The sequence below is a fragment of the Homarus americanus genome, unplaced genomic scaffold (assembly GCF_018991925.1).
Source record: "Homarus americanus isolate GMGI-L3 unplaced genomic scaffold, GMGI_Hamer_2.0 scaffold1498, whole genome shotgun sequence".
Classification (NCBI taxonomy): domain Eukaryota; kingdom Metazoa; phylum Arthropoda; class Malacostraca; order Decapoda; family Nephropidae; genus Homarus; species Homarus americanus.
This window is the reverse complement of record NW_024752653.1, coordinates 202,501-230,046: the sequence shown is the minus strand read 5'-3', so window position 1 is coordinate 230,046 and position 27,546 is coordinate 202,501. Positions and strand designations below refer to the sequence as shown.

General features: G+C 36.4%; 1 protein-coding gene across 2 annotated transcripts; it reads right to left on the bottom strand.

The window, feature by feature from the left end:
- Positions 1-742: 742 nt before the first annotated feature.
- Positions 743-27,075, bottom strand: LOC121855160 (thioredoxin-related transmembrane protein 1-like). 2 transcript variants are annotated; one of them, XM_042350028.1, is made up of 7 exons: positions 26,898-27,075; positions 21,467-21,628; positions 20,319-20,475; positions 13,539-13,565; positions 11,146-11,265; positions 10,333-10,425; positions 743-9,454 (listed from the first exon to the last, which is right to left on the bottom strand). In XM_042350028.1, exons 1-7 carry the CDS (start codon positions 27,041-27,043, stop codon positions 9,164-9,166), a joined length of 996 nt encoding a protein of 331 aa, XP_042205962.1. In that variant the 5' UTR covers positions 27,044-27,075; the 3' UTR covers positions 743-9,163. The 2 variants fall into 2 exon arrangements, with proteins under 2 accessions (XP_042205962.1, XP_042205963.1); XM_042350029.1 differs by lacking the exon at positions 13,539-13,565.
- Positions 27,076-27,546: the final 471 nt, after the last annotated feature.

The following is a 27,546-nucleotide window of genomic DNA, read 5'->3' as shown; positions in this document are numbered from 1 at the left end:
CCCCCCCAACCCCAAGTGATTAATTACCGGAGGCAGTAATAATAATCGTAAATACATAATAAAAGAGGCGTTGTGAACCTATTACTACCTACAAATCAGTTTTATCTACCTTGTATTGCCAAACTCACCCCACTGTGTCACACACAAGTTACTTCATGCACTTTCTCGTCTCTTCCTAGCCCCAGTGATACCAACCTATGGTAATTATCTGCACATTTTCAGTTATACAATATGACACACTAGGCTAAAAATTCTGACAAATGCACCAAGTCTCTTCCATATGATGATTGAAAGTTCCGTTTCAAACCGATTCATTATACAGCAGACCCATGCCGTTCACGAGTTTGCTGTTCGCGATTTTGACAATTGTCGGTAAGCAGATGGTGGCTAGCTTGCGAGCATTTTCCCACAGCACGAGTCAACCCACACAGCATCTTGTGGTGTACTCTCAATACTTTAGTGTTTCTGTGTGAAATGGCCCCTAAAAGACTGTCGGGTGTCTGTGTTAGTGAGGCTAGTGGAGTGAAATGTAAAAGGCAGAAGTCAGGGATGACCCTGACAAAGAAAGTTGAATTATTAGACAAGTTAAAAGGGAATGAGTGCTGCCACAGCTGGTCGGTTGTGGGGTATAGGTACACAGTAGTGTATAAGTTGCTATTCATGGTTTTGCCTATTCACACCATTCCTTGGAACCTAACCCCCGCAACTAACACATTCCGCCAGGTGAAATTAATTGCTACAATGTGTTAATCAACAGTCAATGTATTTATTTTGTGATTATGACTTACAGTTAATTCCAATTAACCCAATTTCTTAACATATGGTATAGTAAAGAGGTTTCATAGTGGATTTGATTCTTGACAGCAATTTGTCTCCAGATGTGAAATAGTGTGTATGGCTTACAAAACATAGTAATTTATATTTTTTTCCTCTTGGATAAGGTTTTATATTTCACCCAATAATGTTACAGTATTTTAAATCAAATATAAGTTATAATACTGAGGAGCAACAGGAACCTCGCTTCAACTTATAATAGGTGAAATTCCTTTTCTGTGTAATCTTTTTTTCCTATGGTGGAAGACATTTCTTATGTGGGTATACGGCATAGTATATACAGTAATAATATAATAGTGTTTCTTTTTTGTTAATCTCTTCTATGTATGACTGTTAATTTCTATATTTTAACTGGAAGTGATATACAGGATATATCATATTTGTTACACAATCAGAAATAAGTACTAACCCTGTGAAATGAACACGACCTCAGTAACGTTGATCATTTGGAAGGTCATCAGACCCAGGGGTGAAGATCTTGAGTCTTGGCATATATTGGTAGTGCCATTTTCCTGTTATGACAACAACAACAATATGTGGAGTTGCTAGTTACTCTATTCCTGCCATTTGCTGTAATAAAGATATCCCATTGTGTTTTGAGCAAAAAAAAATTCAATTTAATGAGTAAATGAATGACGATGACAAATACAAATTTAATTTACAACTGAAAGCATAGCTTAAGAACATTGTTAAGCTAATTGTCATTGTTAAAAACACATTTTAGTGGTTGGTTATCTTTATTTCAACATAGTAACTTTAATCTACCAGGGTAATTCTTACTGTTAATCACGTTATAAGATGGAAAATAAGGTTATAATATCGGTGAATTATGAAAGCAATAGGCAGTAGAAGTTTCAGGATGATTACGATCGCATGCTATTACTGTACGTATGTATACGAAAATAAATGAATTAAAATAAACAATTTAGGGAGTGGACAGAAAGGTTCATACAAGGTAAATAAGTAAAATGCAAAGATGCCATTCTCATAGCTAGAGTGTCATGGTTAGTTAGGTAATTTTTTATATGAAAGGGAAACAATATTTAGACACATTTGATTTCCATCAATATGTAGTGTAGGGCTCCCTGCTTCAACGACACTGTATTTAGCCTCCAAGGCATGGACGCCACCAGCCCGGTCTCTTAATTTAGGTGGATCCACATAAATACAACAATGTTGGTTATGTGTTGTTGGGAACTATGTTATCAATAATACCTGTATTGTGAATATTACACAAAAATGTTTGCAGCATTAATGTTGGAAGCATTGCCACCAACAGAAATATGACTGGTGTGGATTATGTGATTATTTCACCTTTCTTTTCAACAATGTTGAAAACAATGTTAACAACAGTATTATGTTGGTAAGGATCCACCATTAGCTATTCCCTTTCATAATACGTATTGTATTCCACATGGCAACTCGGCTCCTACGGTGGAAATAATTTTTAATGTGAGTAAAACAACGTTGTAAATTCTACTGTCTTTGTTTTTTGGAGTTAATATATTTCATCCTATCTAATTTCTTGAAATAAAAAAGAAGCACTAGACTGAAGATAAATCATAACCATTAAGAAATGTATCTCACAATCATATAAATCAACTCTACCAAAACAACAGGAGTCATAGTGTTCATTTTGAAACTCATCGGTCCAGGTGAAGATTTTCTTCTTGTTGACTGCACATGTATTCCTTAACTGGTGCCTGGGGGTTAAACACTTTACAGGAAATGACTTAAAAGTTAGAAAAAAGGAAAAGTTTATGGATACATTAATATCTTCGTTAGCCGGAATCCCTCAAACCCGGAACTCTCCGATAGCTTACACGTAACTGTTATCATTTGCAGCGAGTACCCCACCACTGTGATGGTGGACTAGGTGACCTCCACTCATCTGTCTGCAACTGTACATGTTGTTGATTTCTTCTCTACAGAAGACAAAACACTTACATTAGAAGAATCCAATCATCTCCAGTTAAAGATCTTAGTTGATCATGCAGTACTGGTAATTAACTTGGAATGAAAACTCAGCAAATAATCTCCTCCATGAAAGAGAAACAAACTCATATTTGTAGGAACCGACTGTAAAATGCTTATTTACAATTACTGTACTGTACTGTCATTTCTTTCCCAAAACATATTTATTAACCGGTTAAAAGCAAAATTCCAGTTTTCGTTTATCGTTGACTTCTCCGATGGAAGACTGTCTTCCGGATGGTAGAGCAAAGCAATCTTTCTTCCCCCAGAAACATAGCGGTAGCTTGTAACTATCTATTTCTTTTGTTTACCTGTTCCTGGCAGTCTTGTTAGATAAAAAAATATAAATAAAATGTTACAGCCAAAGAACCCACTGATGAATATGGGTAGCAGACCACCTTTGTTATTCCAATGTTTAATTATTTTATGTAGTCACTATGGTAACTCTGGCATATAAATGTCAATAGAGTGAATATATAATAATGAAATACCAATGAAAGACAAAAATTTGGCAAGCATAAACTTCACCATCTCTCTTTCTATAATTATTAAAACTCCTAGCTATTAAGGAAAACAGTCTCATGAACCCACTAAGGCAGGAACCAAGTCTAATCTGCTGAGATCCATGATTGTTTTTAAAGATATTACTGACAACTCTGAGCTTGAGCCATTACACGAGGCAAAAAGAAACTAATGCTCCTTTTCATTGACACCGAACTGAATTGCACATATTAATCAAAATCTGAATAATAAAAAAATTAAATACCCGTAGTGTACTGTTACATGTACTACGGTACATGAATCTTTCCACAATTTGTGGGTTGGTATTCCCCAGACAAATCCAGGGCCTTAACTTCATGAATGACCAGCTTGATATCCATGTTAACCATAATAATTGTGACAAAGGTCTTCCAGGAATGAGACATTTATGGGTATTTAGACAAATTTCTCATCCCTGGAATTTTTTGGGTACTGGGAGTTTTCCGAGAGTCTAAGCTATGCATCTCACACGGACAAACAGAGCTGCATTTATCTAAGTAAATATCACTGTACAGTACACATAATATATTGTAAATAAACAAAATATACTACTGTATACAGTATAAATAAACAAAATACTGCATACTGTACTCACCAGCAGATGCTGTTGACTTGAGTTTGTCATATGATGCAGGTAGACCAAATGGTGATATGATGACACAGGATGATCTGCCTTTTTGTTTCTGTTCACTCTCCTCTCCTTCCATGAAGGAGGGATTGTACAGTATCTGTCCACACTGTGAAACATTGAGACCACAGATGATAGATATTGATATTTGCACATTTCTGCTCTGTAGTTTAACATATGTAATGCAATGTGTATTTATTTCAGTGCAATTAATATGATGTTCGGTTACTAAAAGTAATAGGATCAATATGCCACAGAGCCATGCATACAAACCCTCCCAGGATAATCATGATTTGCATGTTGCATTTCGGAAGTCATCTGACCCTTCCTGGCAGATACTTTTCTGAGATACTGTACATTCACTGTACACTATACATACACCTAAACACTAGCTCACAGTAAGCATACACTCCCCACTCTGCTGTATGTCTAGTACAGTGTATGTAACTGTAATCACTTTTTATGTCTCAACACTGCTTTAACACTATTTTTGGCCAATTGTGTCCTGGTACAATAATGTACAGTACTGCACAACACAAATTGTATGCAAAAACAGCAGCTAGTGAGGGAACAAACTTGTACAATGGCAGCAAAATATGAACTAAACGCACAAGTTACCCAAGTGCCCTGCACGTGGGGGCGTCGGAGCATGATGCAATCTCTCGGAACTCTCGGAAAATTTGTTCCCATGTCCAGAATAGAGAGGTTTAGTGAGATTTCTTTATTTTTCTCCAAGAAATGTGCATGATTTCATCCTTGGAAATCATTCTCAGGGCCAGAACGAAGAGTTTTCGTATGGAATTTTTCAAACTCAATTACAGCTATTGAAAAGTTCCAGGGACCAGGGATTCCAGTTAATGGGGAGATTAAGTACTAAAGAAATACATGGTCTTACACCAAATAATGAGAATTAAATATTCTTCTAATATACTTTAAGGTCTATTGCATGACAGAAAAGAAAACTTAAGGTTGGTAAATCATAAATTTTATATATATTACCATTGGTAACTTATAATCATTACTGTCAGTCACCAATATTAGGCACATATTTCTCATCACTGTTGTCATTAACTTATTCTGCCAGGACATGAAAAGCCACAAAATTATAAAGAAATTAATACGCACATGCTCACAAAGATAAAAAGGGAGAACTTAATTCCCAGATATGAGATGCAGGGACAAGACAATAGGTGGGTGGAGCCTATATATGGGCTACTATAAAATAACTCGGTAACCCCAGTTTTAAGCCACGGATTAACTAAGAGGTCAACAATGTAAATGTTATTGCATTACAGCTCAGACAAATTTTGTTCACTTCCAAGAGTGAAAGGGTTAATAAATACCGATACATTTTCCATTTCATTACAATCTTGTTCTATTTAACAGAGGAACACGCAAGATATGTGTAAGATGTGGTGATAAACTTGATAATCGGGGATGATCTTTTCATTAAATACAAAAAATTCTAAGGGCATACAGTAAAAGAGAAATGTAGGGACAAAAAATTATATATATATATATATATATATATATATATATATATATATATATATATATATATATATATATATATATATATATATATATATATATATATATATATATATATATATATATATATATATATATATATATATATATATATATATATATATATATATATATATATATATATATATATATATATATATATATTAGTTAGTCTGTATGTTTTGATAAAAGCTTCCACGAAGTGAGTAGAGCATTTTTGGTAGGAATGCAACACTGTCTACATCAGTGAGCAAGTGTGCAGGAAATGAAATTCTATCATACTAAACCCCAACTAATTAAATCTCTCCCAGAATGCCACTCATGCAAAATACTATGTACACAACATAATGGGGTAAAAGTATCTATTTAAAATAAATTCAACTGATGCCTTCCAACTATAATATCACATTAGTTGACGATGTACAGTATGTGATGCAAATGTACAATTCACAGATACTGTACATTGAATTATCGCACCGTTTACATGGTGATTCTTACAATCACAGAACACCTTACTTGCCTGTTCAAGTACCTAATATGTGAACAAAGAAAAACAAAAATGTAAGAGTAACACAAACTACTTAATCAACCAAGACAAAATAAATTTTGCAGTCTCAACTGATTAATAAAACCTAGACACTTTTATATCAGTTATCCAGGTATGAACTGTATTTAGGTGAATACTACACAAAGGTACACACACAAATATGTCCGTAAATAATTTTAAAGCCATTTTAATTCCAAACCTGAATTGAGTCCTTCCCTACTGCTTGAAGAAGTGGTCTGTGAAATACCATGGTGGACCCAGCTGTGTTGTCAAGCAGCATAAGCTAGAGTAGTTTCCCTGGGTTATCACCCATCAAAGTACTAACCACATTGAACACTGCTTAAACCCAGTCCGAGAGACGAGTATCCACTATACCACACTCGAGACCATGTTGTGTGCATGTGCGATACACACTATTCATGTTTATAAACATTTGGTACTAATAGGCCAAACTTAAATTTGGTAATGGTATATCAATGATGCTTGTATCTTGTATATTTCTTTATATAGCTGACTGAAATCAGATCAACAGTAATGCAGATACCTAAAATCCTACCCTGCATTTTATATAATCTGGTGGACATTATAATTTTATGCATCAAGGGACTGATGCAATAAGTACTTGATTATAATAAACAAACGTCAAACTACTGTCTGAGGTCAAATCTTATCCCGTAGAATCATTTTGTCAACATGAGCAAAAACACACACCATCTCATACATTAATAATCTGTAGTTTGACTTGCTGGTAATATCACAGAATCAACTATATAAAGGAGGTAAAATGCGAACTAATGGAATATACCGTAGGAAAATTTGGCCTAAACTAGGTACAATGAAATATCTCCATTTCTATGCCTGAGTTGGAAACAAACAACTACTGTACAGTACTTCCATCAGTCAGCAGGCACTAGTATGAATAATAATAATAAACAAATAAAAATAAATTGCATATCCTAAAAAAATAATAAGGTAAGAAATCATCCCAAGGTCTTATTTGCACATAACTGGTACAAAGGGATAACAATTACACTACTTACAGTCTGATAACTTCATGAGAGAGGAAAAGAGAGAAATGAAGAGAGAGAGAGAGAGAGGAAATAAATGAAAAAGATACTTAAAATGATAAACAAGTGGATAGTAATGATCCTATGTACTCCCAGTTCTCAAATATTCTTCATACAGTATACTATTGAAGATGAATATTGTGTGAGCCACCACAAAAGCAGTTCTGTAAAAATATTGCAGAACCAAGGACAGTAAAATCCAAAACTTAAAACACTTGTAAAAAGATGGTCAAGCAAATATATATATACAGTGTCTAAATTATCCTGAATAATCCATATGGTTAGGAATATGATATATAAAATGTGTACAATACATTCAATGATATCCCAAGACTTGAACTAAAGACCATTCTGAGAAGTAATATTGTGCATACCATCCTTACATTAAAAATTTCATGAATCCAACCAAACACCAACATACATAGTGCCTGCATAGCACCACATGATTGAACATCAGTGCTTTCATCAACATGGACAAATAAAGTAAGTCCTCGTTTAACGTTGCCCCCAACAATGCTGTTTCGTTATAATGTTGCTATTCTTTAGATACCCATGATTTGGAAAACGTCCCGCCGATTTGGTATAACGTTGTCACGGACTACTTTGTACGGCGCATCACCCAGTCAAGGCGGGAGGAGGTGCCACCCTCCGGGTCTCAGTGACTTGCCATCCTCCTCCTCTCCACCACACACTTGCTCCACCTCTGCCCATGAGTGAGTACAATACAAAATGATTTAGTTTATTTATCTTTTTGGATGTATAATATATACTATTTTCTATAAAATTAAATTGAATTTATGTATATGTAATGTATTTTATGTGTTAAAGGGAAGCTGAGGAACGTAACTCCCGTATTTTATATATATTTTTTTATGGGGAAAATTGATTCCATTAATGTTGTTTCCGTTAACGTTGCGGCTTTCAGGAACGGAACCACGACGTTAAGCGAGGACTTACTGTACACACATATTCTGCTGCTATACTTGCAAACACCACCTAATGCTTATTGTAGCATTTAGTAATTTGGATGCATAAGTGATACAAAGTTAGCAGAAAAGAGATGTTAACAAGGGCTTTGCCTATTGTTATAAGTTGATTGCGAATCAAAATTAAACTACACACAAAAAATGTGAAGAATCAACAATATCAATAATTCACATTTATGCTAATGTTGCAACAAGAAAAACATCAAATTTTATTGAAGTTTTCCCAACACAGATCAGTTCAATCTGTGGCCAATTTATAGTCATAGTAATGGTGGTAGTTTATGGTTTCTGATACTTATGTCTGAGGAAATTAAAAGATTTACTCAAACAATTTATGGATAAGCTGTAAAGCTTCTGTAATTATTGTGACTGCCAAAGCAAGTGTAACTAAAATATATATGTGTACTGTATATATATTTAGTTATTACTGGCACAAAGCATACTTATTATGTTTCAAAACAATATTTTTTGCAACACTGTACAGGAAAATAGGAGCCTGAAGCATGTTTGATCAATGAAAGCCCTGATAATGGAATATTATTAAAACTTAAGTGTTTGCACAATTTTTTGTACATAAACAATGAACAAAATTAGAACCAAGCAATATTTATCTACAACTTAGGTGGGTTTTCTGCTTCTTATCATGGATTACACAGTTGGAAGGGCAACCTAAACTTTTGGTCAGTACCAGATACTGTACAGCAGACACAATAGGTTGAGGTCAATGCACTTGTGTGCAAACACATTATGCCTGCCTCACAACTAGTGGTATAGCAGAACAACTTCAATAACTCAAGTTTCAACATGAATATACTGTATATGTAAAGAGATACTCCAGCAAACAAAATAGTGAGGGAGAGATGTGTCAATGAACTAATCCCCTTTCTCAAATCCATTGAATTCCTGTCAATCCTGGAATTAATAACACATCACCTACAATAGTTCTCTAGATGACTAAACTCTTTATATTCCAAACAGTTTAGTAATTGGATTTCATGGACATATAATATTGTTATCAACATCAAAGAAAGCTAGGTTATTGATCAACCTAAATCTGCTAGTCTTTCCTGGGACGCCGGCGCCTCACTTCTGGAGAGTTCTTACATTCTTTATCATCTTCAGCCTGTGAATCATTGTCTTCTTCAACTTGTGAATCCTCCTTTTCCTTGTCTTCACTCTCACTCAGTGCTTTTTCTTCCTCTTCTTCCTTGTGATCCACCTCATTATCACTCCTTTCTCCTTCTCCTTCATGAGTTTCTTCCTTTGGTACTTCTTCCTTTACATCGCACTTAAGATTTTCTTTCTTTACATTATATTTAACTTCTGAGTCTTCAACTAAATCTTCCTCCTGCAATGTAAATTATTTGATGAATACAGGAATTAGTGTAAATTATGAATTGAAGAGTATTTTGTAGCATGACAAAACAGATAGAAGTATTGTACTTGGAAAGAAAATACTGCTTACTATGTATAAGGATCAAGGGGTCTCAGTAATCATTAAATGAAAATGTAGCAACATGTAAAAAGCTGGCAGCCTCTTAATCCTCTCAGATCTTTTGGCTAAGCACTCCCATGCTGGCACAACTCCTCCCACTCAATCACACTGGGAGCATCCCTCCTGTGAGCCGAAATGCGAGAACAGTGGACCGGGCCCTATCAGCCACCTAAATTCCTCCCACTAGCCTCGTAGGCTGGCAGATGGGTCTGGATTGCTCTACCCAATTTTACTAAATTGAAAAAAAACGGTTCCTGTTATCAAAGCATTCTGTATCAAAATACTACAAGGGGTGAGACTGTAAACAATGCTATTTGCATCAAAAGACTGCAAGGGGCTGAAATTTCCAAGAATACCAGAGGGTTAATGCCTCCGCCTTGAAACATGACGAGGAATAGCACAGAATTATGATGTAATAGACATTATCACCTCATGTTGCTAGATTTTTTTTCAGTTTTGAGTTTGTACACCTTTAACTGACGGTTTTATGCCAGTCAATTTGTATGGCTAACACGAAATCTCAACTTTTCTGTCCATATCTTAGTTTTTTGAGGGGGATGTTAAGAGTTATACGACCAAAGTAAGCCCTATAGCCCTAGACGATGTTAAGGAGGAGGTCAGTAAGGGGTATTGAAAGCCCCTTGTGTGATTACTAAATGCCCTGTTCTATGTAAACAATTCTTCAACAAGGACATTTGTAGCATTAAATATAAAGATTCCATGGAACTCACATCATCATCTGCTTTGAGCCCAGCTGAAGTGATTACTGGAGCTGGCCCTGGTGCTTTAGGCGGGAACACAAAGTCGATGATACACACCAAGATCTGTAACCCATGAAGCATTTATGCAAATTCCCAAACCAGAATTTACAACAAAAGATTCTTATTACTTTTATACAAATAATAACAGTCCATAGCTTGTTACATTACTCTAACCTGGCTTGCAATACACATTAAGACTTGAAACAGCAAAGTAAATCAACTACAGTACTGTATAATGGCACATACTCGTATATAGTATCTGTTCTGTTCATTACCAAACCTAATGCATTTGGAAATTTTATTGTCACCCAAAATATATAGGTTTGACAAACTTTTTGAGGTTTCTTTGTGAGGATAATGCAAATAAGAAACATAAAACTGTTAAAATTATACTTCAATTTATATTGCACCATAATAATGCTTTGCTAGGATTTGGTCAACATACATTGTATTCAAACACCAATTTTTAATATGTTCCTCCTGTACACATATCACACCAAATGAAATAACAAAAGTTTTAAACTGTGTAGTCAGCCATTAGGCACCCTTCCAGAACTGACTGGTCATAATTTTTAGTGTGTTGTATGATTTTTCAAGTATGGAATACATAATACAGTTAATAGGCAATTTAGCCATCCATGTTTCTATTTGTTCTGAGTATGGACAAGTCTGAAATTCATTTGCCCTGAACATATATTTTAATTAATTAACTGAATCTGCAATAAATGTGACCAAACTGAAGTTACAACTACAGTACTAGCAAACAATACTATGAAGACATACCAGTCCAAGCAGAGCACCAACCAAGATCGTGGCAAGAGCAAACACCAAATAAGAGCCCCATGTAGGAAGTCCATAGTCCTCAACTAGTACCGAGTGGACTGAACGAAGCACCATTGACAACTGTAAAGGAATGTTATATTTAGTGAAACATTCAATAATTTCATACACAAGAAGAAAACTCTTCAATGACAATTTAAGGGTCACACTTTGAGTAGAAAAGGATAGGGTAACATCTACACTATCTATAATGTCCTATTCTCCCTAAACATTTCAGTATTGTTAAGGCTTTGGCAGTAACAATTATAACCTTTCCTGCTGAATTGTACATGCTAGTCTGGCTAGTGAACTAGTGAAACAATTGCCAATTTCTTGCAGTGAGATGCAAGAAAGACCTGTAGGGATGAATGTTGCCAGTAGACACACGTGTTGAAGGAGGAATTACGAAGTAGGCTACAACAGAGAAAAGACTAGATAGAGCAGTTGTGGAAGGCTACTTTTAATTGTCTAATTTGGAAACAAAAAAAATCACTCTAACCATACGTTAATATGATGAGAAACACCAAATGTTAAAAAAATCTAATCAAGCAATCCAAAAATACATTAAAAGAAATCTACAACATTCCACAGCTCTATACAAGATACTCCTTAGTGTAATCATGTCAAAAAACTTCACCAGAATGGAAGTACAGTATTTTCATATGTGTGTAGGTATGGATGGAAAGTTGTAAATCAAGAGGCTCCTCTGCATATTATGTGGAAGTATAAGAAAAGATAACTAAAATCTATTAATTATAAATCCCTAAATACAACATACAGTACGTGATTACAATAAGTTTAAGTGCCCACAGGGGTCATCATACAACACTGTAAAACAAATTTGAGGGCATCTCACCTTCACGGGGTGAGCACAGACACGTAATGTGGATTGGTGCACCTATCCAACCCTGTTTTAGTGAGTATGGAATATGGGAAACAAACATGAGGATTTGCAGGGCCTGGCGAGTTAGAGTACTGTACTGTACTTTAATATTGACAAATTATATATACAGTATATATACAGGGGTATATACTGTATATATATATATATATATATATATAGATTTTTTTTTTAGATTAAGAAAAAATACCAAAGAAAGCAACATATGCTCCTACATTACTAACCAGCTCACCCTATGATCATATCCATACTACAGTAAAAACCCGCTTTACGCGGTTTCACTTTACGCGTTTCCACGTTTACGCGGTACCCTGCCGAACACAGAATGCTCACTTTACGCGGAGAGCGGCGCAAGCAGGGTGCACACAAGGTCGCCCAGTCATCAAAACATTACCGAGTTCTTCACCTGCCACAGCCGGCCCAAGTCAGTGATAATGATAGTGAGGATATGGACTTTGAGGGGTTTGACAAAGAGGCCCTGCAAGCCTCTGTGGTGGATAGTGATACAATTGATACAAGTGATGTAGGTGAGGGCCAATAATCTGCCCTCTGCCTCGGAACCAACCCCCCATCCCCGTGTGCCCAGCCATCTTTTCTACTAATTAAGTGTTAAAAAACCTAATATTATTTATATTTCTCTTAATTATTAATTGTGTGTGCATACCATCATAAAATTAAGAAGTTATTTTTACGACAACGTAGGTATTGTGTCTGAAAAAGTGGAGTTTGGGGGTCGGCCCGGTCTCTATTTCAATTAAACCCATATGTTATGTTGTTCACTTTACGCGTTTCTCGCTTTACGCGGGCCGCCGTGGGTTCAATTGACCGCGTAAAGTGAGGGTTCACTGTACTTAGTTGTTAACATACTAAAGTCAAGCAAATGTGTATACTGTATATGTTTCACTCCATATAAAACTAATATAGGTAATGATGGTGTTCAATGGGCATGAATGCAGACATCAGACAGATAAATGCATATCAATTTTCAAAACCCAACAAACATGAACTCCTGGCAGGTGGGGTATACATCGAACCTGTAATGTCAAAATTCCAGTTTTTAGTACAGGATCTTCCTATATTTCCCAAATAATAAAACTTAATGTGCATTCAAATGTTAAAAATTTGTGTGCCATGAGTTGCAGAAATGATGCTGATGCAGCAGCACAACAACATAAACCAGTTCATCATCCATCAAAAGTTTGCCCAAAACTGGCAGTTTAAGTTTATACTGTATAGTGATCGTGATGATCACAATGGAAAAAAGTTTTCAACTAAAACATAATAAATAGTGAAGGAAGAGATATCAGTTCCATACATAACACACAACAAAGAACTAAATGATAAGTGAAAGAACCCAACTGCAATGTGAGAAGTGCCTTTATGACAAACTACCTGTGCTCACAATATGTGAATTAAGGCGTAAAGACCATCAGCACATACTGTGCCTCTCACTCACCCAACTTGTCAACTTCCTAACTTTGACCTTTGTAAAGAGGGAGAAGAAAATTTATTATCCATAAACTTTTACACAAAAATAACATTTAGCTACCAATTTTTTTTTAACTTCCTTCTTGTAGTCACCATGTTTTTCATACTTATTATTATAATAAAGAAATGAGAGGATAGACATTTTATCTTACAGTTCCCAACCAAAGAAGCAAGTTCCATATAAAAAAAAAAAAAGAAACCTTCATAACATTCATGAAATTCATATTAACTGAGTACACTGTAATACAGTACTGTAATGAGTTGAAAGTTAGATATTAATGTAATCTGAAACTGTGGTTTAAACTGACAACTCATGGTAGCCGGTGTTGCCAGTGGCTGCTATTTGATGTTACCCTTGTTGCACAAAACACTCACCAAACATGTTTTAAAATTCAATATCAATCCATCTTAAGTTAGATGTACTGTGACCTGACCAGCTACTGTTATCTAATTGTCCTTCATTTTTCACTCGCTCACACCATCTGCCAATACACGTACAAATCTATAACTCATCATCACGCCAACATGCCTCACTTAGTAATAAACCCGTGTGAGAATAAAAGCAATGCTACCTGACCTAATTTGACCACATTCATCTCATCTCACACCTCACCTGTTTCACCTAACTATAGACTCAACCAATTTCTACTTTCATGTTGTGATTTAATGGATGTTTTTAATCTGCTGCAGGCTGACCACAGTGGTATGTATAATAAGTACCTTGAGACCAGCTGGGAGACAAAATTAAAGGGTGAATGGAAAACAATGGTACTGTACAGGTACAGTATATACAAATTAGATCTGATAAAAATGTTGGTCTTGAGGGTATTACATGACTGAATTTAGCTAGTTACCACACAGGTCAATATTTGAGAATGACCTGCATCTTCTCAAGTGACCTCACTTCTGAAGTTGTCCCTATATTTCTATACATGTATGCTCTTTGTAGCTTCAAGCTTTAGTCACAACTGAAGAGAATACCCATTGCTAATAAAAGTCTTCTCAACTGATAACCCTGTTAACATACTGTATATGGTAACTGGTGGCGAGTGTTTTAATATTGGGACAAACTGAATAGACATGAAAACTATCATAAATTGTGAATGTTGTGGAAATACACCAACCTTCACTTCCTTATTATGGGCTGGGCTGCCAAACTCCGAGCAATGGAATATGAATTTGTTTCCCATATAATTGTGGATCGAATAAGATGGATTTTGATGACACAAGGAATCACTTTTGTGTGAAGGTAAAAAAAATAAATAAATAAATAAAAAATATGGTACAAATTTTGATTTATATTGTGTTCTATAGTCATGTTTTTTGCCCCTAAAACTCACTACTTCATGGTGCCACACAAAAAGAATGTCTAATGTATTAAAAATTATATACCATGAAAGATTTTACATACAATTTTAAACAATTTGAGATGAGAGAGAAAACCAATATGGGTACACCAGCACACCACTAAGGAACAAGATATCTTGTGGTTGTGTGCTTCAAGCCTGGGTGCGACAAGTCCAGGTACAAGGTATGTTTGTCAATGTCTGGGTTCCTGACGCCTGAAATTATTTCTTTACTGTAAATACAAGGGCCAGTCAAAAGGTACTGTACTGCAGTTCAGGGGTAAAACAACATAGTAGGGGTCTAATTTTTTTGGTGACAGGTGAATACTTCAGTATTTGCTCTAATCTACTGACTAATGTGACATACAATTTATTGTTTCAAAATGAGACTTTAAAGTGATTGAAAAAAACTACAGTACTGTATAGACTTGTAAAGTTGAGCAAAGGAATATCATAAATTTCTTATCAAAATAAAGCTCCATGGCAAAGAAAATTCATTATGTACAGTAAGAATGTACATAATAAACACATTTTCACATTTGGCAAAATCTAAAGTTCCTGCAAGATTGATTTTCAAGAGCCTCAGCCCTCTGGATCAAAATCAGAGGATGGCCCTGTGATCTATATGGGGCCAATCACCAATTTTGAAGAGCCAGATGTGTGACTCACAACCCACCACTGTCTCCACCTACCCCTCAAGTTCCGTGGAATTCACCGCTGCTTCCATCTACCGGTGAAGATCAAGTGGTCTTCACCTCTACCTTTCCCTATCTCTATCAGATATGGTGTCTGATGAAGTTCTACCTATGTTGACATTTATCGCTGTGAGAAGGTTAAAGTTGTTGATTGTCTCGGGAATTAACTCATTCCCCCAGGTCTGGTGTTATATTGGTTGAGTTAATGTGTTACGTGCACCTATTAAGTTTGTAGTGTCTTGAGTGGCAATGTTCCTAATGTACGTGACTCGAGTGATCTGAATAATTGCACCTTTGTCCCTTGGGATGAATAGGCTCAGGCCATTCAAACCAAAACTGCTAAGTCAAAGGGAATTCATTCCCTTGTACTTTCAGAACTTAAAACCCTTAAAATCACCCCTGAGAGATTTGCTAAAATGCAGACCCCATGTCCCTCCTTGTCTGCTATCAGAAATAAAGTAAAAACTGGGGAGAAACAGATTCTCAGGCTGATTGTACTAAGGTAGCTGCCCAGAAGGAAGTACATGTACTATACTTAAGAAAGCTGTAGAGTAAATTCCAAGTGCCACAACTATGTTAAAGCAGAGCCTATATAAGTAACACTTTCTTTAGTCCACCAGTGTAGGGTAACGATAGGAAGATTAATGCATGATCACCATAATTTCACTTAAGAGGATAAGAGTTAATGAGGTCATTTCAAAAGTGCAGTACACAATTGGTAATATATAGTGGATAGTCAAACTGAAGAACTGTACTGTACAAGGTTGATGGATTTTTTTTTAATAGGTCAACTTGGAATTTAGAAAATGGACAATTTCAGAACAAAACTTCAAATGGGGATATAGGTATGGTATCCCTAAAAATGGTATTAAATTATATTACTTAGTATTCAGGTGGCAATGTATGTGAAAAAAAAGGTGAGTTTATCATAGCTCTAGAGGTATTAATAAATGAAGATACTTAAGACAAAAATCTATAAGTATTAAGTGAAATTTGTGTACAGTATTTCCCAATTTACTACATGCATGTACAGTACAGTAGTATTAATTATCACTAAGTTTTTAATAAGTACCTGTTATAGTTATTTCAAGTTAAGCAGAAATTATCGAAAGGTCTATCACTTGTTCCATGTCTTCTGGGAATGTTTACACTTAAATCGATCCTTTGTCCTGGAAGATGTTTCTTTTGTAAAATCCTCTCTACTACCAGTAGCAACAACCATTTCTACTTTCTTACAGTCACCTTTACATACCTCAACTACCATGTTCAATCCATACCCTAGCCTCTATCACCCCCATTTCCTCTGTTGCTACAATTTCTTCATATAAAAAGCTGAAATATAATAGAATATGAATACAGTACATGAATATATACACTAAAAGGATAAAGATATGACCAATAGCAAAATCTGTATATCAAAGTACAGGGGCCCCCCAAATTCGAGAGGGTTAGGTTCTCAAAATGGCCGAACATTTGCAGACCTGGGGGTAGATTTTTACTTGTGTACAAAGAAATGTATATTGCCTTTGTGTGTTTGCCTTTACGAAAATATTTCTTTAACCTGTAGTAATGTATATGTGTAGTATTGTGTATGTGTGTGTAGACACACACACAAATAAATAATAATTGGAAAATCCTCTCACAAATAATCAGAAACAAATTTATTAAAAATGCGAGTCTACCCTCAAGTCCGTGCTCTATTAATAAAGTACTGTAATAGAGCACAGACTTGAGGGTAGACTGTCAAATTTTTTATAAATTTGTTTCTGATTATTTGTAAGAGTATTTTCCCATTATCATTTATTTGTATGTGTTTTGTGTGTCCCCACGCACGCACGCACACACACACACACATTTACAATTAACGTAAGGAAATTACCCTCTCTAGAATGAATGGCTCCCTATCCCAGCTGCAAAATTGACGGTAACTTTAAAACTACCCACAGACATTCTTGGGTACAACCAGGGTGTCATCCGCGAATAACCGAGAACCGCAAAGTAAAATCCGCAAACTTGGGGGCCCCCTGTACTACCGTATAAAAGATTGCACATACAGTACTGTACATACAGTAGGTGCCTTACTTAAAGGATGGTCTTTGAATCTACGAGTTAAAGTAATCAAATGAAAAGAAAATTTTATAATCAATAGACTAACAATTAAAAGAGTGCTGTCCTATGAGGTGCAGGTGTATTGTGTGGGTACAAGACCAGGAAGGAAAATTACAAGGAGTGGAGGTGGGCAATCAAGTGCCAATCGCATGTAAGGAGTGATGACAGTATAGTGAAGTAATGGACAGTGATTTAGAATGATTATGAATATTATCTTAAGAGCAACAACAGCCAAGGTCATATGGTGCCAGATATAATAAATGGTAAAAGGTTACACTAAAATTAAAATAAAACAAAACCGGAAATAAAATGAACAAAACGGAAATGACAAGAATAAATACTGTAAACCTATAAAAAACATAGGTCAGCTTCCTTGAAAAGCATTAGAGCCTTATCCCCCCAGGCAGCATGACTCCTCCCCCAGCATCACAGAGGAAGTGTGAGAACCATCTCCCCCACAGCACCTGAAGAGGTGACTACGACGCTGGTCCCCCAGACTGGGACACTTGACCAACAAGTGTTGTACAGTCACGGAACCAGGCAATCGTCACAATAGTTAGCCGCACCACCACTCATAAGGTACCTGTGTGTCAACCAGGCATGGCCGATATGGAGATGAGTCAAGGTGGTGTGTAACCAGCGAGGCATCATTGGGTACCGCCACGGATTCATCACATCAATTATTATCTCCCGCATTTTGTTTATCCCCACTCTACTTGGCCCTCTGGTCCTGCCACAAGCGATGGTCAGTCCCCTAGAGTACAGGGTGGATGTCGTGGTGAGGGAGAGGCCTCCTTTGGAGCTAGCCTGCAGCTACCACCGCAGGCCTCTCCCCCGCATCGGCCACCTCATTGCCATCCACCTCAACGTGAGCAAGTACCGAACAGAACTGAACCACCTGCCCATGCCGGCATGCTGCTTGAGTAGAATGAGCCACTCTAATATTTTGACGACCAGAGGGTGAGACGAGTTAAAAAACTCAAGTGTCTGCAGGGCACTACGCGAGTCACTGAAAATAGTAAAATGTTTAAAATGATCATTATGCAGTACGCAAAAATATACTGCAGTGCAGCTATAATCCCACATAGCCCAGCCATAAAAATTGAGGCAGTGATGGGCAATACACTGAAGAAAATAAATGTCCCTGACACTGCAGAACATCCTATCCTGGCACCCATTTTTGACCCATCCGCAAAGACTGAAACAGTTACCATAATCAGCAGCATGCTCCAAAAAGAGTGGTTGAATATGTCCAGAGTGATTTAGAAGGAAAGTAAATAGTGAAAGCATTAAACAAGAACTGTCAATTTTTTTTAGCAACAATAAGAGGCTTTTCTGTAGGGTATTAAAAAAAAAAGAGACCAAGTAGAAATGTTTTCATGTCACGGTGCACGAGTGATAATTTAATGGAATAAGCCTTCTTCTGAAATTTTGTTGGGGGAGAACCCATCCCTCTCATAAATAGAGGAATAGATGTATACCTTGGGATACAGGGAAGGTTATGAGAATGAAAGCAAAAATAATGGAGGAATAAGTATATATGTTAACAGTACCTGGGGAAAGTGTCAAGAGGAACCATTACTGCAAGAATTGTAACAAATACAGAGTACAGTACTGTATCTAAAGGAGAAGTGTGGGCTCAGTAAAGGAAGTGGTCAAGCATTTTCAATATGGAACATAACTAAATATTTTTTTTTTTAGAAAAGTGTTCAGACTTTTATTTGTGGCATTTAGGGATCTGATAAAAGTATCAACAAGAGAGAGAGGATAAAAGACATTCTCAGTTGTTACAGGGAGAGTAAAGTGTAGGGTTAGTGTGTATATATTATACAGTAGTACTGTATTATGAAGGACACTGGTTATCAATGAAAGCATCATCAGTCCATCAGCAGGAACACATTCACTTGGGATCTGCCATTTTCTTTGGGGTCTGGTCTTTGGTACAGTATGCACTTCAAGAATTAACTCCATTTTTTTTCCATCTGAGGACTTCATAGTCTTGTCAATGTCTCTGCTGAGAAGATGGAGGAACAGGGTGTGATAAATGAACTTTGAACACAAAAGAGGACTAATTAAGTGATAAATGATGTGTTTGAGAAAAGTATGTGGGGCAGATAGGAGGAAGAGAATAAGAAATACAAATATAGAGTAGCTGTAGAAGTAATATAAGTGATGGGCAGAGTCATGTAGACATATTGAGTGTTCGAACTCAGAAGTGAGAGAATGGTGAAGTGAGCACAGTTCCAAGATGGATGGTGAAAGGGAGGGAGCATATAAGACCAAAAAGATGGAAAGGTGGGGAAAAAGACACAAACACGGTGAGGGGGACGGACATCATGGAAGCAGCACTTGATGGGTGATTTTGGGGTGAAAGGACATGCTGTTGGCAGGTGATGCTAGATAACGTAATGAAGTGGTTAAACCATGCAGATAATGGGGAACTTGTTCTAACAGAGAAGAATGTGTGTATATTTACTCTTGATTTCTACTACCCTGCATTATCAAGGAAAAATCTAGGCCAAACAAAAATGTATCTGAATAACATGTATGTACCTGGTACTGTACTGCAATTATTAGAAATACAGTATACACACACACCTTAAAGAACTGAGAAACAACAGACATCTGGAATGAGGCAGGTGATTTCCAGACAGGAACTTCTTCTACTTCCTGCCAACGACGTTCCTCCACAAAGTTCATGAACTCATCCTTGTCACGTGAACCCCTGTATTGTCGGAACACTCCGTCCTTGACACTTAAGAAAGAATAAAGTATTCATTATAGTTTTAAATAAGTGCAACTCAGCAGACTATTACACATATCTGTGATCTAACCATTATAGTGTGACTATAATAATGATACCCTGCCAAGAAAAAATATATTTTGACATAAGATATTTACATAGAAATCAAAAAGTTAACTTGATTGGAATATAGGGGTGCATTAAAGAGATCACCTGGTTGTGGGGAACAGCTAATTATAATGTATAAAACATTAATAAAAAATATCAAGACATCATTGAAAGGCACAAAAAATAAATTCAATAGGAGATTACAAGTGATTTGCAAAAAATATAACTATTTACATGAAAAATTTGAACCCCAAAACCTGACATACATGGGAATTTCATTCATACTAAAACATCATTGTTTCTAACACAAAATGTCAAAAATTAATGAGCAATGCACCTACTAAGTTGTTTTGAACATGGAGTCCAACATAGTATGATGATCCACCAGATATTCACAGCAATGATGCTGAATAACAGTGCATGACTAAAACCTTATATAACTTTGCCAAAATTTGGAAATAACTGGTAATGTAAAACCACCAAGTGTGTTTGGTGTATATAATATTATATACCTGACAAAATTAATAAAGTGACATCCTTTCCACAAGTTCCTTTTAACAGTGCTTTGTTACAGATCTGATGCAGTGTGCTCTTTCTTCCACCTTACCAAACATTCAAATGCTTGTGGAGAAAAAGAGCATTGTTAATTCCTCCATTAATTCCAAATAAAATACAATTGAACTTCTAGAAATATGACATTAACATGGAATTTATTCATTTGGATCTAAAAAGGCAATAAGGTAGTGAATCGGGAACTTGAAAAAAATATGTTCTTAGGCATTTTGGGGATGGGGCAAAATGTTAAGAACCACTGCTATAAGGCAACATGGCCTTTATCAGTTCTGGTACTATCAGGCTGACTATATCTTTTTATATTCCAGCCAGAAACACTTACTGGTATATGGTGGGAAGTGCAGTTACCATGAAGCGTCCAGAAAGTCCAGGAGAAGTAGTCACATCAACCTGGCCTACAGATATCTCAAGATCATTGCTCCAACTTGCAAAATCCTCCCAGGCTGGTTTCAAGGCCTTGCATGCTGGGCACCATGGAGCAAAACTGTGGATGAACAAATACCAATACAGTTGAGGAGAAAAGTTATATCTTTCAAATAACTAAATAGAAACTGTGTTTAAACATGATTAAAACTCATACATATATCAACCTGTCCAGAGGGAAATGCATCAGTATATAGTTATTTTTGATTGGGTAAAACTACCGAAGCTTATGAGTAAGGATATTGCTATCAGTTAACTGAGGAATGAGTAACAGAGTGCTGTTGTGTGTATTGTGTTAGAGGATGTTGCAGAGATATGGAAATATGAAGAATGTTCTTGTCTGTGAGTAAAAGAGAGAAGGGGAGAAAGAGAGAAATACAGTATATACATATTCCCATTAAACCAGTCGTTCTGAACTGGAAATCTGGAGAAACTTGATCCTATCTAATCTGTCTGCACCTTTCCAAGAAAAATATACAGTAGAGCCTGCCTAGCTCGCTAATAGTTCACAAAAAGGCCGAGTTCCCTTATGATCCAACCTGTATTCAGTCCACCAAAATATGCAATAGGTACTGTATTTTGTATAAAATACCATGATGAGTGGATCAAAAACCATTCTCTAAGGTGAATCATGGCATCCCTCAGAATTTTTGTTAGAGTGGTGTGATAAAATCTCCCCCTCCCTCCAAAAAATAATGGACTTAACACATCATTTCTATTAATATATTGATAATTCAGGAACACATCTTTTAGGCACCAAATATGTTAATTTTTTTAAGCAATTAGTTAATGTCAGAGAAAACACAATACTGTAGATCAAATATAATACAGTATAAGGCCTAGTTGGGGAATGTTAAAAGTTTTGATCTGGTCAATAAACTTGATTATTTTCATTACAGGTTAAAGCTGGAACATTAAAAGCAACTACTATAGTAATGTAACGACAATTTCATATTAAAATGATTTCTCCACAATAATAAATAACACATCAGGTTGTAATAGTGTCAGGTTTGTAGTGTTGTATATTGCCTAAATTCAATTTTACTGAGTAATTACAGTTTCCACCAATAACCATACCAAGTTTACCAAAGCCGGCAGCCATTCTCACAACCCGAGAACAGAGAGCGTCTGTTGTGAGTCTAACAGGTCATGTTATTTGTATGGACAACAGTACACTGCCAAAGCAGCTACTTAGCAGTCATCAAAGGAATGGCAAGCACAATGCTGACAGGCAACAGAAAAGGTATAAGGACAGTCTTAAGACAAACTAAAAAAAAATGCCAAATGGACTCCTTCACCTGTAAGACTATAATGCTACACTGTAACATTTGGAAGAGCACCGCATGAGGTGTTAACACTTTGGAGTTAGCTTGAGTTAAGCCTATGGTTTTTCAGAAAAACCATAGATACGGCGAGTAATTAGCCGGAATCCCTCAAACCTGGAACTCTCCGATAGACAGAATTGAAATTTTCTCGGAAAATCATTCCAAAAGCCGGAATTTTCAGGGGAATTCAGGCTTTGGGAAATATTTTCCGAGGGGTACATTTTCCGGAAAAATCTGAGAAAATTTACCCAATACATGGAAAACTATGGGGATGGGGAATATTTTTCCTGGGTTTGTGAGATGAAAATCAGGCTCATTTTCCGGAAATTCAGAGAACATTTTTCCGAAACCCAGAAAATTCCAGGGATGAGGGACATTTTTCCGGGTTCAAGAGATGATGTAATGGGAAATTTCTGGAACTTCTGAGAAATTTTTTTTCCATTACCCGGAAAATTCCGGGGATGAGGGATTTTTTCCAGCTTTGAGAGTCGTCTCGTTACCCAGAAATCTCTCATTCCGGGAAGTGCTCTGCACCAACTGTTCCGGCTAACCAGAAATCTCTCATTCCGGGAAGTGCTCTGCACCAACTGTTCCGGCTAACAGAGTTACAGTATCACTATTAAAATATATGAGATGTCATTAGGACATGTAATTATACAGATATCAAATTACAGACAACAGCATGTTCAGGAGTGCATATATTGAGATTTCGAACAAAATCAGTGAGATCAAGATTATGGCCAAAATGGTCCAGAATAATGCAAACACCAAAAAGTGACCTTGAAAATCCAGGTTTGACAAAAACCATTGGTGAAAAAAAAGGCTATTATGTTGGTTTTGATAAGTTATAAGTATTTGTAGCCCTTTTTTATAATTTTTTAATATGCTATTAATCAAAAACACTACATTCATGACCATTTAGCAATCATTTACACTCTTTTCCATCTCAAAAATCATTCCGGAAAGTCCAAATTTGAAAAACACAAGCTTTGATTAGTCAACCAGACTCAACCTACATGCTTAAAGGCAAAAACTAAGTTTAAGTTTGTAAGGAACAAAAAAAACGATTGAATTACTGCCCTTTATGCCACCTTTGGTGTTAATCTTCTTAGCAGTGAATGGATAACTCCCATTTCGCTCACTACGCTCACATCTTGACACTCCTCTGTGCCGGCTTGGCCCCACAACCCGTCCCTACCCCCCATGACAATGATGTACACAACCCCCCTGGTGACATGCTGCATTATTATCTGTACAATAACGTGCCATCTCTTCCCCCAAGTATACACACACACACCCCATTTAACAGATGGGTTCCGTTCCTGGAGGCTATCCATAAGTGAATCTTCCATCGGTAATCATTGACCACAGTATACATAATGTATATAAAAATACTATACATGTATGAGACCATTTATTTATTTTTTATTATTATTATTATTATTTTTTTTTTATTGGGCACCCCCCTACATCCTTGTGTAAGGTGAAGCGCAGAAGCATTTACAGCGCCCAACAGGGAAGCATGCTAAGTTCATGCTTGCCTTTATGTCTCATGAGTTAAGGGCGTAGAAGCATGAAGAGTCAAGGGCGTAGAAGCCTGAAGAGTCAGTGGTTTATGTCATCAAGTTATTGGAAGCTCCAACAACTCCCTGAATACGAATTCGCAACTTTCGACTTACAAGAGGTACCTACTTTACTGCTAGGTGAGCAGGGAATCAAACCCATGACATCTCGCTTGCGAGGCAAGAACGGTACCATTTATCCGGCATGCTATATGACCGTCAGACCCAGTTCAAAAGCCAATTCCAAAAATCCAGTAAGGTACAAAATGATTCTTTACCTGATTTTCATTAACCTCCTACAGAAAAATTTCCTTTAACTAATATTGATTAATGTGAGAAACAATTCCAGTGTAGTTACCAATATCAATTGTACATAACTTCATTAATATTAACTTAGTAATTTCTGAGAACAGCTACCACCAGAAGGAGATGCTTGGTTTCGTTCATTTTTTCCACAATTGTTCTCATCATTATACACATAGTACTGTAAGTATTTTAAAATAGGCAACAACATTTTATTTTAATTATATTTTTTTTCTTTTCAGATTTCTCCATCTATGAACATATATCACCTGTAGTGGGCAGGGTGGGTGGGTTAAGGAAAATTGTGGGGGTAAAACAGGGTGAAAAACTGATCACGACACTAAAATGACATTTCTACATGGTTTGTATGTGAAGAAATTATTTACCATAAATAGGCATCTAAAATAACAGCCGAGTCGACATGTTGTTGTCTGCTCTATTTGTCACAACCCACCTACTCGGTCCGAGTGTACTCTCATTTCCACAAAAAAGTAAAATTACACCCTGATGCTTCACAAAGTTGCTTTCATTGGTACAGTTGTGGATATGTGTTCCTACTCCTCATGGTAACCCGTGTCTCCAAACAGCCAACCTATATGACCTACAGTATAGCAAACATATCCACCAATCACGTCCGTCGTTACACAACCAATACCCATCCATTCATAAAGTGATACTACTGAGACGTTGCTGTTCGGAGACTCGGGTTACCACAGAGGATGTCGGAACACATTTCCGCAACTGTACCAGAATTAAAATAAATACAGCCAGAGCTCCCAGGATAGTGAGTTAGGTTGGTTGGTTATGTCAGGTTCTATTAGGCTCTAGTAAATGTTGCCTCTTTTAGAATACTGTACTTGCTATAATAAGAGCATCTGTATAAAAAATGAACGAAATCGAACAACTCCTTCTGGTAATAGTGCTGTTCTCAGACATAACCATAACTTTATTGTTAGTTTAGCGGTCCGACTAATTACCCAAATGTACCCAAATGTAGCCAAATATAGTCGCAATGAAGTCAAATAATGGTCCTACATGATTAAATCGGACTGCAAATCACTTCTCGACTAGTATTTGGTGTCAGAAAGTCACAAAAAATTGGAAAACTTACTTTAATCTGAGTTAATAGATCGCGTGCATGTACCAACGGAGCGAGGAATTACCCAAATGTAGCCAAATGTAAAAAAAAAATTGGTAAACTTAATTTAATCTGAGTTGTGTTGTGTTAGGTTAGGTTAGGTTAGGTTAGGTTAGATTAGGTTAGGTACATGCACTTGATCTATTAACTCAGATTAAATTAAGTTTACCAATTTCTTGTGACTTCGTGACACCAAATACTAGTCGAGGTTAGGTTAGGTTAGGTTAGGTTAGGTACATGCACTCGATCTATTAACTCAGATTAAATTAAGTTTACCAATTTTTTGTGACTTTGTGACACCAAATACTAGTCGAGAAGTGATTGGCAGTCCGATTTATTCATCTAGGACCATTATTTGACTTCATTCCGGCTACATTTGGCTACATTTGGGTAATTAGTCGGACCCTTAGTTTAGTAATAAGCTGGTGAAGTTCTTTTGGAATATCATACTACCATGTTCTCAAAGTCAGATGAAAACCTGAAGAATAATGTGGCACCAAATACATCATTATAGCAGTTACAGCATCATCATTCATGTACTGTACTTTAAATAGCAATAGTACTGTGGGTGTGGACCATTATACTGTACACAGCAGACTAAGGGTTCTCAAATATGTTAACATATTGATTCCCTGGGTGATACAGCCCCAGACACAACTTTATTCACCGATTACTCTTTAATCTCAAAATATACACAAGAAAAATACACAATAGAAAAATGCATTATCTAAAGCTTATCTTTGGACCATAATTACTACATCCATTAACAGTACAAAGTATAATTACTTTTTCACCCCTATAAAAACTGACACTAGAAACCAATACACAAATTATATCATAGAGATATTGATGGTCGTTTTCTCTTTAACTATAACTGAAATCAGAATAATATAATTAGCAGGTGATGAACATGACGAGTGAGATAACCCATGGTGAGGTAGAGGGAAGAGGAGGGAGGTAGGTGACACAACCACCGGAAACAACGCTTTATGAAATACTTACAATTCTACCATCCATTCTCCTTCAAGCATCTGATACCAGTTATCTTCATTGAGGTCTATAACACTTGATTTTGCTGTAATCTGACTAAATAGTTGAAAAATAACTATACAAAAGAAGACCGTGCATCTTCGTCTGTCAGTCGCCATCTTTGCAGTGACGTCGCTTCTAAACAGTACGTCAGCGTCTCTCATTGGTGCTCACTCTCCCGCCTTCTGCCACCACTTTCAAACTTAGCGGAATACCGGAATATAGTGCCAAACGCCAACCACTTGCATTGCCAAATAGAGGAGTGACTCATAGATATATAATTATAGATATATACTGAACTAGTGAATGTATATGTTAGCAAGACCATCACATACCATCGCTCTGAAAGGTCACGAGAGGAGAATGTGGTACAGAATGAAGAGATTGAGTGGGTGGACACCTCACTAATTGGGTCTGTGTTTGAAGAGGTTTTACTAGGGGTAGTATAAGAGGATTCAGGAAGTACGTTAAAATGAGAGTAAATTTAGATAGATGAAGCTAAACAACAGGAGTTAAATGTAGAGAAAACTAAGCATAAGCTGAGCCAGGATAAACAGTGATGATGTCAGAGAAAAATGTTGAACGTCTCGCTTACAGGCACAAAATTAATGCCGTAAACAAA